Source organism: Lonchura striata, chromosome 1A (assembly GCF_050655825.1).
Source record: "Lonchura striata isolate lonStrDom1 chromosome 1A, ASM5065582v1, whole genome shotgun sequence".
NCBI lineage: Eukaryota > Metazoa > Chordata > Aves > Passeriformes > Estrildidae > Lonchura > Lonchura striata.
In genome coordinates, this window is record NC_140741.1 from 59,859,022 (window position 1) to 59,871,428 (window position 12,407).

Here is a 12,407-nt window from a genome sequence, read left to right on the forward strand (position 1 = left end):
TAGCTTTACTGTCTCAAATGTGGTGCATTCTGAAGTCTTTTGGTGTGTTTCCATCCTCCTACATGAGGTGTGGTAAAGCTGTTAAACTCAAGATGCCAGCCTTGCATCCATGCTGTCATTTTTGCATGTGGTCTGTCCATGAGCAGAGGGTCCCCACTCTTAATGCCAGCACAAATTTTGTTCTAGTAGAATTTTTTGTGTTAGACTGATGTAAGCTGGAGAACAATGTCCATATATATTAAATACTTTCCACAAATTATTTCTGAAGATTTCAGCAGATAATTGCAATAGAAGGAGAAATTCAAGGACAAAGCAGGCCACCTTCCCTGTATGTTTTCCTGTATTTCTCCCACCACCTAGATTTGTTACATATACATGTTTGAGGGTATGTTCTCATCTAGTCTCTTCAGTTTTTTTATAGACCTGTCAGCCATGATTTTATTTAATCCATTTTGAACCTGTCGATACTTTAGTCTTTTGTGGCAGCAAGCCACAGAAATTCACTAGCTGTTTGTGAAGTGCTTTCTTTTGCCTGTGTTAAACTGCAAACTAGTTAGTTTAGTCAAGTGTCCCTTGATCTTAGCTTTGTAGTGCTTGCTGAAAGCAAAACTCCTTATTCACCTTACTCATTGCGTTTGTGATATGGCAAAACTTGATCTATTCTCTCCCAGCTTTCTCTCCAAATCTTAGTTTCTGGTCTTTTAGACTTCTTTTTAAAGCAGTTGCTCCATTTATGCAGTGTCTGTTGCCATTCTCTGTATTTTCTAGCTGTGTCCTCCTTGAGATGGACAGTTCAGATGCATGATGTGTGGCAAGCCAAGTTTAATTTATCAGTTTTCAGTCTTTTATGTGTAGTGTGATACATGCTTTTTAAATTTTGTGTTCATTTATTTGAAGTGGCCTTCTTAGTGATGCCCAGCACATCTTTTGTGGCTAGTGCATAATCAACTAACAGTTTCAGAGGTTTGTTGCAGTAACCTCATCATCTTCTTTCCTGAGCTGTAACAGCCAGTTCACAGATCAGGAGTGCGTTACTATGGTCTAGACTGCTTTTCCCTTCTTGTGTCGTCTGACACGTCCTCGGTGAAGCTTATTTGCCATCATTTGCTTGCTTGCCACTTTCTCTGGGGTTCCTTTGGAGCTCCTCATTATCAGTGTGGCAGTTTATTACCCGAAAGGCTTGATACTGTCAGCAAAGAACTTTCTCATGCATGCTGATGGTGCATAGAACTGATGCCAGTCATCAGTCCTCATTGCTTGCTTCTGCACCCTAAGACTTATATTTAGAGCCATCTTCAATTCACACTCTCTTCTGTGGCAGATTAATAAATAATTAGTGTAAAACCTTATCAAAAAGTTGTTCTTTTAAAGTTTTGTGGAGCCTCTCTATTTATGCTCACTGACTCTGTGAAGAATTCATGTTAGTGAAGCACGGTTTCCCTTTATGAAAGATGGATTCAATCCCAGTGGCTTGTGTTTATCCATGAACTTCTATGGATGGAGGTTTACTTAGCAGCCTGTAGTTCACAGAATCTTTCCTATAGCCCTTTTTGTAGAAGTCAATGACAAACTGTCGATCCTCTGGCTTGACTGCTAGTTAAAATTGATAGACTATGTATCTTGGTCAGGATTTAATTTTCATCTGTGAGTTTCTTCAGAAGTCTTCAGGATTTTACATCATCTTGGTGACTTACATGAATATTTCTTCCCTGTTCCTTGTTATTTTGCTTAAACTTCTTTTGAATTTCATATTGCTTTCTTAAAAGTAATTGGAAATTACACACCTGCTAAGTACATTGTTCTTTTGGTGTGCCAGCTTTCCTGCATTTGTGTGTCAGTGAATTTCCAGGTCCATTTAATGAGATTGAATGTTCATTATTTCAGGTTTTGACTCTGTAATTAAAAAAAAACAAATCAATGGATGAATTTGTATTCTAGGTTAAATAATTAATAGATCTGAATATAGTGGCAAACTAAAAAGAATTGGTAGAATTCCAGGAAGTCTAGGAAAGTGAAGTTGGGAATTTGAGGTGGGTTGGAAATGCCAAGTTTGGCCTCTGGGTTGTCCATTATAAATAAAATACAGCTACTGCAAGCTTCTATAGAGGATTTTAATCTCTTTTCTTTCTTGTGTTTGTGTGGCAAGTGAATGAACTTAAGACTGACCTCTGATGTACCTGGCCATGATATTCAGTCTTTAGTCACTGAAGCAATTGGAGAGATCCAGAGAGGTTTCTTCTTAGTCAGCTGCTTAATGTTTGCAAATTGTTAATTGTGCATATCTGTGCATCAACCTAGTTGCTACAGTCATAGTAGATGGTGAAAGAAGCATTTCCAGGGTGCAGAATATCTCAAGGTTTGCATTTAGGTGAGCCATACTGTAGAACCACACTTTTTCCTACTATAGGTAGCAGCTTGGGTGTGGACACTGACAAAGTAGATAAGATGATGCATACATCAGATGTTTCAATTCTTCTTGAGAGGTATATAAGTTGACTACATAAGAACACATTTAGGATCAATCAGTAGTATGATTACTGATAGGATCAATCAGTAATAATGGAGAATTGGAGGATTAAGTAGCAAAAGAATGGACTCATTGATAGGGTTTGACCTGAAGTATTCCAGTGAGATACACAGTTGTCCTTCTACAGGCACCCATAAGGGAATGTAGTTCATCAACAGTACTATTTTTTTTTTCTTCTATATTGTGTATTCATGCTTAATTTTCAAAAAAAAAAAAAAAACCTCACCAAGTTCTATTTTTCTTTTAGGTTATAAAATTTTTCTAGGGGTGTGTCCACATTGCCTGTGCATGGATTCCATTCTTGTTCCAACAAAATAGCATGGAATTAATTAATGTTAAAAAGAGTTAAATTTTATATGTACAAGTAGTGTGAGAGCTTCTAAATCAATATTGAAGATGTGATAGATAATAACTTTGGTGTTTCAGATTTAAGATTCAGAGGACCTGACCATAAATCTTGGCACTTGTTTCCTTTGCTAGGAGACATCTTCTAGTATCTGGAAACAGTAGAGAAAAGCTATTGACAACTTCAAATTCACTGTTGTATTTTGTATCTTGATTCAACTATAACAATACTTAACTTGGAAGTAGTAATTCTTAGTTTGGATGGAGTGTTGTAACAACCTACAAAAACCACAAATGCTCATCTTGAATTTCAGATGTTACTTTAAGTGTTGGGAGTAGGAGTAGATCTTGCTGGTTTTGTTTTTATATTAAGCCACAGAATGTTATCTGCGAGCTAAACTGAAAAAAACTCTCTTCCTACACTTAAAAGATTCTAGTACTCTGGAGTTGAATTGGACCTCCACAATTTCTGAAAGCAAGAAATTAATTTATTCAATTAGCTGAAACAATATTTAAATATTTCAGTTATTAAAAAGAATGATTTATCAGTTACTGCTTAGAATATGCTGCTTATCATGTCATACACCTCAGCTGTTTTTTTGAGCCAATATAAAATTACTTTCATTTTGGAAGAACTTTTTATTTCAGAGGAACTCTTTGTTCCTTCCTATCTTCTGAAAAGCTTAGAATAGTTGAAATATGAAATGCAAGACTGCCTTAGAGATGTCTCTGTTTGTGATTTCTGTTGTATATTTGTGAATCTCTTGATTAAAACTGTGGAGGAAGTTCTAATAAGGTTGTAGGTGCTTTTTTGCATTAGAAGTATCAAAAAATTATAAATAGGTACATCCAAGTGATTTCTAGGCAAGCTTTAGAGCCATTGAGATCACATCTATGCTGAGAGAGAAGCACTGTTTTGAGTTTGACAGGAGTGAACTGATAAGTTGTAAAGGCTAAACTACTAAGTTTTGGGCTACATATATATGGGCATATTATATATATATTAAAAAAATTATAACTATAAATATATATATATTATACCAGTATTCATTCATTGTGAGTTTCTCTTTCATTAGGCGGGTAAGCACCAGGAATATGAACAGAAACTACTGCAAGAATTATACAAACTAAACCCCAACTTTCTCCAATTATCTACGGGTACAGTTGACAAGAACAAGAACAAAGTGACAGCACTGCAGAGGTACGATGCGTAAGTACTGATGCTGGACTGCCTGGTTATTCTTTCTGGTTATTCCAAAGAAGATTTTTATTCCTGTTTGCTCCCCTAAATTGCCTGCTGTTTTTAGTAGCTATTATGTGATAAAATCTGATTTTTTTTTTCTCCTGTGGAGAGACGTATTGTTTAGGAGTGATATTCTCCAATTTAGTGTTCCCTCTGAAGCCGCTCCATATTCCTCCCCCTTACCCTCCCCTGTACCAGGCAGGAGAGGAGATTTGGAGGCACAGAAGGTATAGATCAGAACAAATTACTGGAAACAACAGTGAGATAAGAAAACAGTACCACCACTAATACAAATGACTGAGGGTACATGAAACAGTCCAATGATTCACAAGTGATTGCTTACCCCACAGAAGCCCCCAGCAGTAGTGACCACTTCCTCTGCTAGGCTATGCTGACCCATAAGAGAGCCTTTCCCCAGAAAATTAGTTAGGGTGGTATGGAATTGATTGTCCTAGTCATGCCCCTTCCTGGCTACTGCAAAAATTAACCCTGTCCTGGCCAGAACCAGGACACGTGCACCACTGTTCTAAAACAGAGTGTGTGTCTTAGGAAAGAAACATGTTTCTGCATTTGGATCAGTAGTTCAGAAGAATGTATTCTGAAAGAAGACCCTGTATTTTATATTTGCAAACCAAATGCATTTGTTCAAGACCAGATGTCTACTTCCTTGGTATGGTATCATTATGAATGCAGTCTGTATTTTTATAACTGAGATACCTTATAACCTTAATATGTTTTTTAACATTATAATTTATAGTGCAGTCCATATATTTTTTGCTATGTTGTAACTGCAGATATAACTTATGGCTTGCTAAAATAATGTTCTGTTTATGTAGTTTGTTCAGTAAGTTGTGGAGAGATTTCTGTCTATATGAGTATACAGTTACACAAAGATAAATGAAATTCTGAGGAAATTATTCATTCAAATGTCATATGTAAGATAAAGAAATAAAAACTGTTGGCAAGTTTTTCCACTCCTTTTTGTAGGAGTTTGATAAAGGAGATGGGCAGAGCGGAATGTGAAAGTTAGATTGCACTTCATATGAACCTTGGCCTTGTATTCAGGGTTTGTATTGTGTGCCAGTTCATGCACTACTGAATTTTTTAGACAATACTTTGCCAGTGGCAGCATCACTGCACGGCAATCTAAGCAAGACAGTGGGTACTGCATCTAAAATACTATCAATGGGTCTTGAATGAGCAGAATACCATTCTGACAACTGGTATTCCAGCTAGTATACTGGAACTATTTTCTTTAATTTCTGGAGGCAGTTTCATTTGCACTTTGACTGCAAGTGTTCAGGGCTTCCAGAGGGATCTTTTTTCTTAAGGACAGAGCTGCTTCTTATTTCTCAGGCACTGGTTCAATATTGACTTCAAAGGTAAAGTGCAGCAAGCAATATACCACTTCTTGAACTTGCGTATTGGTTATTTTATGTTTGAAATCTGAAATAATTTTAATTTGAAACCTGATTAGATCCCAGCAAAATAAATTACACCACTGTGGGAAGAATGCACTGTCTGAAACTGCAACTAACTTTTATGACTTTAGGAAGCAATTAGGAGTTGGCGCTTAGCTTGTCTGTGGTGCTAACATACAGCACTTAAAGAAAAAAATGGCATGTTACTCTAAAGGCAGCAAGTGGTAATTTCTGGAGGTAATTTCTCTTGTCAGTTGAACAACATAATCACAGCTTGGACTCTGTTCTTTGCTAATGCCTGGATACCACCTTTAGCATTGCAAAGTCAATTTTCTGCAGCTGGGGTTTGAACATATTTTGTCGGAGCTTTTGCACTGATGAATGCACATTGTTCTTTCACAGTTTCTACCAAACTGGGTTCTTGTAGGATTGTTGTTGTAGGATTCGTTGATATGATATTCATATTTCTAGCGGTTTGTCACAGCCTCTGACAGCTCCAAAGTGGTTGTTTTTCTGGGGAGCAGAATTTCTGCTTCATAACAGAATGGAATAGAAGCTGAGTTGTAAGGAGTGGATACTTAATTATAAATATCCAGTAGTAGAAAAGAGTTTGTTAAACTCTGATAAGTGTTTTTTACAATTGTTTTAATTTGAAAGGTCCTACTTGCAGACCTTTTCTTCCTGCTGAAGACAACTGTTAAAATCCCCTAGGGACAGACTGTGTACTTATCTCCTGCTATGTTACTTGATAGTCATGGTGTCTGTGTTCTCTTAAAATTTGAGATATATTCCACATTTAAAACAGATCAAACTTTTCAATTTTCTTAGTGGCATTTTTCTGAAGAATTAAATGAATATTTTCTTATGCTACAAGAAGAACCAATTATTAAACACATGCTGGTCTTTTACAGAACAGACCTTCAGAGACATGCAGCCTGAACTTAACTAAAACAAAAAAAAAAAACCCACATGCACAAAACCCTCCACTTCAAAACACACACCAGTTTGTTTCTCTTTCCCTTTTTCCTTGGATGAAAGACTCACTTTTAACTGGCATTTTAAAGTTTTAAAGTTTGTTTTAGTACAGAGATGGCTTTGCACTGCAGTGAACATAAATTTGAATATTTAAGTAAAATCTAGATTATCAAAATTGTCAATCAATTTATTTTAATTTTTGTACTATGAGATTGTTAAATGGCAGGTATTCTGCTGCTTTCACTTCATTCCCTGATGTTCTGTATCTGATCAACTCACTAACTCTTAGTCCAAATGTGAGCAAAGCCAAGATGAGGTCTGTAGATCAGATCAAGGTACTCATCTATGTACATATTGTATATGTAGTTAAGAAAAGATGGATACAGAATAGCAAATCTTAAAATACTGAGATTTGAGGGGAGCTATTATTACTAATGTTATCTGAATAGAAGTAAGGAAGTATTTGTGTTGCTATAAGCAATTACTGAAATTTCCAGATTCTGACTGTGAAATTAGTAAATTGACTTAAAGATGTAAATGGACCATGTAATAGGAATATACTAATGTAAGGGAGCATCAGGAAGGATATATATGTTAAGTGGTTTTTTTCATGAAAGCTGCTTTCTTATGAAGATAGGACTTGGACACTAAAACCAGCTCCTTATAGAAGCAAATAAAAAGCTACAGGTAACGTAGAAGAACTTGAGAACACAAAAAAAGATCTTATATAATAAGATGGCAGCGTTGACAGGCAATACTGTATTTGAATACTTTTGGTTATAGACTATATTCCATTTTGCTTAAATTTGTACAGAATGTAACTATTTACTTTGGGCTTTGAGTCCTCTCTTGAACTTTTTCAGTTCTAATGTGCACTCTAAAATTAAATTGAATATTGCTTTATAAAAAGGGAAGTAATTATGACTTTAGACTAGAAATGAAGGGAGCAGTAACTTGAACAGTGTATTTGCCTGGCTGGTCTCATGGTCTGTTAGTAAAGCTGTGGACTCCTCTGTAGGTGTAAAACATAAAACTTCATCTGTTGTGGCCAGGCTTGATAGGACCTGGAATATAAAACATATATTAAAAAAATAATTACTTAGCTCATGACTTACAGAACTTAAAAGTTATGGGCTAAAGCAAGTAATTCTAAATGAGGTATGCAGAAGTCTGGACACTTGAACTATTCATGGCATTTTTAATTTTTATTTACATTTTTTTCCTCTCCTTCAAATGGGCAAGTTTGGACTTTAGGATTGGCAAAGCAGCTATCTATTCAGGAAAGAAAACAGAATTCCCTCTGGTTTTCTCTCTACCCTACCTATCCCACTAATTTTTTTATGTCGTCACCTTTTAAAAGCTGAAAAATAATATCCAGATAAATCTATTCTTACAGATTGTCTGGCACAAAGATTTATTTCCCCAGTGGTTACAATTTTTAAAACACTTTCTTCATAACTTGAACTCTTCTATTTTTTTTTTTATTTTACTCTTGCCTTTTTCCAGACCCAACAGTAATAACAAAGATGCCTGGCCATCATTACAGAGTTCAAGTAAATCGGCCAACGGTTTAACAATGGAACACAGGAAAACGCCTCCTATATTAGAAAATGGCACAGACCCAGAACACATGACTCCAGATGGTGCAGACTCAGATTTCGGGTAATTGTGCTGCCTTTTGTACTTCAGATAGCTTGCTTTCTCTCTCACTGATTGGTGTGGAGGGAATGATTCTTCAGTCTCTCTGATTGGAGAGCTGGATACAAATCCTGATCAGGTCATAAAAAGCTGGGCTTAGTGTAGCCCATGTTAAAAAGACTGATTGGCACACTGTGCAGGAGAATCCTAACATAAAGTTAGTTAGTGACAGTACAGGTAATGGCTGAGGAGAACGGAATAACCAGGGGATCAACAGCTTGTACAGCTGCACAGTCCCAGTCAGAGCTGAGCCCTTCCTTTTTTTCTGTACAGAAGCTTCCACAAAAGTAGCATGCTATTTGGTGCACATCAGGAGGCTTGTCACTTGGAAAAGCTTCAGTAAAATGTTAGGGCTAAAATATCTGTCATTTCCTTCCAGTGCTGTGTTGCAGAAACACAGCACAGAGGAAAGGGTTCCTCAGTTACCACTCAGAGGGACAACAGAGGCAGCAGGTTGAACTGAGTCTTCTTTGTGTAGAGGAAGTAACTCATCTGGTTACAATAATCTCTTATTACCAACCAACATTTTTTTATTTTTTGATGCTCTTCTTGAGTAGAACTGGTGTCCTCTTCCACCTTATGCATCACTAGAAGTTACAGTCTTAGTCTATAGTCATGCTGGTTTGTTTCTTCTGGACCCCTTTAGGTAATAAACATTAGGTTTCTTCAGAGGTTGGATGGGAAAAAAAACAAGGTAAACCCTTATGTTTCAAGTAGTGGTGCTGCTGATCAGGTAGCCAGTCTTCATTTTAAATCAATATTGAACCAATGCATTAAAATGGAGAGTGTTGTTCTAAGTGGTACCTTCTTGTTAGGCTAAATAGCAGTCCCACTGAGGAGCGATCAGAGAGCCTGTGAATTGCATCGCAGTAGTGATGTGCAGTTCTTTTTTTTTCTGAACAGAATGTGTTTAATGTAAATAAAAATATTGTAGTCAATAGATAATGAGCCTTATTCATTTTGGAGGGCTGGAAGTCTATCTTGCAGATAAAGGCTCCTTAGGCAGGTTCAAGTATAATAGATATTTTCATCATTTAGATTGTGAGTAAAAGTTGTCTTACTCACAGCTTTTTAAGCTGCAGTATGGTGAATGTTAGCTCTGTAGGAAAAGAATTTGACTGGAATATCAGCTCTTCAGTCGGAATTGATTGTGTAATGAAGAGTCTACAGCAGACTTCTGTGCTATAAGAATTTAGAAATTAGTAACCAAAAGCAGTGTGTTTCAAATTATTCATGCTGTTGGATCACCAGGTAGAGAATATTTGTAAATCTTCACTGGAGTTACTCAGTGATTTTTCTTTTATAGTCATAAGTATCTTGGCTTAATTTATCTGTTTGAGATACTAACTCAAATCAGTGCTCTTTTTTCACAAAAAAAAAGTATTGATGATTACTCTTACACCGTTTATTTTAGAATGGAAAATTCTGGGTTTCGATTACTCATTTTGGAGTGAGGGGAAAAATTACAAGTGGAAGAAATGAATAGTTGACCTTACTAGATGGCTGTATGCAGTAATTAAAGTTTGCAGCAACAAGGGCTGTTTGAATACAAGCTGTATCTAGAATCTGAAGTCTGCACCCAGTTAAAAGAAATTGTTACGTATATTTTTCAACATCCTGACTGTAATTTAACTTGCATCATGTTGTGGCCTCTTAGTGGAACTGAAATTCATGTTCTTACTTCTGATGCTTGCTTGTAGAATCTGTGTATTGGCCTGTGCAGCATGATGCTTGTGCATCTTTTCTCATGGGTAAATGAAAATAAGAGTACCTTGAAGTTCCAAAGCAAAGATTTTAGTATGAACTTCAATAATATCATTTAATTAGTGCGGTATTTAGCATTATTGAGGCAACTCACAGATGCCTATAAGAATCTTGAATAATTTCAGCCAAGTCACCATAATTTGCAGTGAATGGCTTTCTGAAGTGGTTTTCTGCTGTATCTTATATTATCCTCGTTTTTGGCAGTTTTTTATACTATGTTTTTTCCCCTTCTGTCATCTCAAACCTCAGTCTTAAAGGCTGGTGGGAAGCTTAACTTGCCACCAAGACCAAATCGTTAAATTTAATGTTTTATCTCTCCCAGATTTATTTAGGATTTGTATGGAAACTGAAAATCAGTGTGTTTGGAAAATAGATATTTTCCAGTTTCTTTAGAGTAGTATCACAGATGGAACTAACTATTACAATATACTGTCGTAGTATAGAGTTCTAGGGTTTTGTGTGGCTTAGAGCTGCTATGAACATGTTCAATACTCTCCTTAAGGCAGTCAGCAAGCAGGATGGAGAGTGGTGAAAAGAAGTATTACAGTATATGACAAATGTTTGGAATGCTTATGATTAAAAAAGCACTCTCATAAAAAATAAGTGGACTTTTTTCCTTCTTAATTCATACTTTTTAATTTTTGTCTTAATTTTAAGGCTTTTCTTCCACTACAAAAGCAAATGTTGATTTTTCATGTTAAACACTTGAGTTCCTTACTGTCTTTTTCCCTCCCGCTTTTGCAGCCCTATTGATAAACCTTCCGATTCACTCAGTATAGGAAATGGTGACAGCTCTCAACAGGTAAGACAAAAAGATAAGTGCTCTGAAAGTAACAAGTGGGTTTGAGGACTTAGTGCAACTCGCATTTGGAGAAGCAAGTTTTTTCTGAAGTGTAGCATAATTGGGCATTGTAATGGGCTGTCCCAGGAGGTGGTGTAGTCTCTGGAGGTGTTTAAGAAAAGATGGAAGTGGCACTTAGTGCTATGGTCTAGTTGACAAGGTGGTGTTTAGTTATAGGTTGGACTCAATGATTCCAATGATCTTTTCCCACTCTAGTTGGTTCTGTGATAATTTTAAACAATTGAAAAATGCTATTGCTAAGTTGATTTTTTTGTTTGACCTTGTGCTGAGCTATAGATTAACAAAACTATTTGTGGCCAGGAGCTTTGAGGAAACTTTTCATCTGAGTTAGTGAAGAATAGAAGAATATTTAATATATAAACTCATGTCCTAATTTTTCTCTTTCTCTCCTGTTTGTAGATAACAAACAGTGACACACCTTCACCACCACCTGGTTTAACAAAACCCAATCCAGTTATACCCATCAGTTCATCTAATCACAGTGCAAGGTCTCCTTTTGAAGGGGCTGTAACAGAATCACAGTCACTCTTCTCTGACAACTTCCGGCACCCTAACCCCATCCCTAGTGGGCTTCCTCCATTCCCCAGCTCTCCACAGACTTCAAGTGACTGGCCCACAGCACCAGAACCACAGAGCCTTTTCACGTCAGGTACATCCACAGGTTACATGGTTGGGTGTTGCTTGCTTTTGCGGTTGCTTAAAACTTGTACAGAGTTGTACAGAGCTTAAAACTCTGTAGAACCTCAGACTCTAAGACTTGTTTCATACTGTGTTTTCCCACCTTACAAATGGTTAAAATTTGTCACTTAACTGCAGATGAATTGCACTGACTTAAGGGTTTCTTCTTAAATAAACTTTGAAGAGCTTTCAAGCTGCATGATTAAATTATCAGAGTACTTATTTTAGTTTTTCCTAGCAACATGCATAGGATGTGACATGTATGCTTTAATATTTAGTGTTACAGGTTTTTGAAAGGGGGAAAATACATGATATCAATATATTTTGATGTGATACTCTGTAATTCTAATATCAGAAGCTGTTGTGTAAAATTCAGAATCTTCTTAGTATCCTGCATAGTTATCTGAAGCTGTCTCATCTTTCTCTTTGAGGTGAGATTCTGTAAATTCAGACATGTTAAATTTCATCAGCTGAAAGATGATCAAAGATGATGAGTACCTGTATTTTTCAGGTACTCTCCTATGAAATACCTTGTCATATGCACAAAACATTGTTTTAGTTGTAATGGTATAGTCTTGGAAATGGTTAACAGTATTTAAGAGCTCACGGATAACTCTGAGGGAATTGTTAGAAAATTAAATGAAACAGTATCAGTAAAAAAATTGAATGTAAATAATATTACATAGTTTACTTAATGATTAGTCATCTTTTGATGTTCATCTTGCTTCTGGATATCTTAATTCTGTTTGTAAACAATACTTATTACCAAGGAAATTCCTTTCTGCTAAGGCGCTTGGTGCACCAGTTTTGTGAGGATTAAGTAGCAGTGAGAGATAAGTTCCAGGTAGTAAGGATCATAGTTAATATAAACTGTATGTTTGTGGTTTAAATAAC

At 36.3% G+C, this 12,407-nt stretch overlaps 1 protein-coding gene across 16 annotated transcripts in view; it reads left to right on the plus strand.

The window, feature by feature from the left end:
* The window catches only part of CNOT4 (CCR4-NOT transcription complex subunit 4), a 76,878-nt gene that overhangs the window by 46,047 nt on the left and 18,424 nt on the right, over nucleotides 1–12,407 (plus strand). For 7 of the 16 annotated variants that reach the window (XR_014951832.1, XM_021552874.4, XM_021552877.4 and 4 more), the window contains exons 7-10: nucleotides 3,949–4,073; nucleotides 8,018–8,173; nucleotides 10,718–10,775; nucleotides 11,235–11,484. Coding sequence is in view for 15 of the 16 variants with exons in the window: in XM_021552874.4 (XP_021408549.1) it covers nucleotides 3,949–4,073; nucleotides 8,018–8,173; nucleotides 10,718–10,775; nucleotides 11,235–11,484 (589 nt within the window). In the remaining variant the exon portion in view is untranslated. Of the gene's footprint in view, nucleotides 1–3,948; nucleotides 4,083–8,017; nucleotides 8,174–10,717; nucleotides 10,776–11,234; nucleotides 11,485–12,407 lie in introns of all 16 variants that reach the window. The other 9 variants (XM_021552876.4, XM_021552878.4, XM_085568533.1 and 6 more) reach the window with 2 other exon arrangements.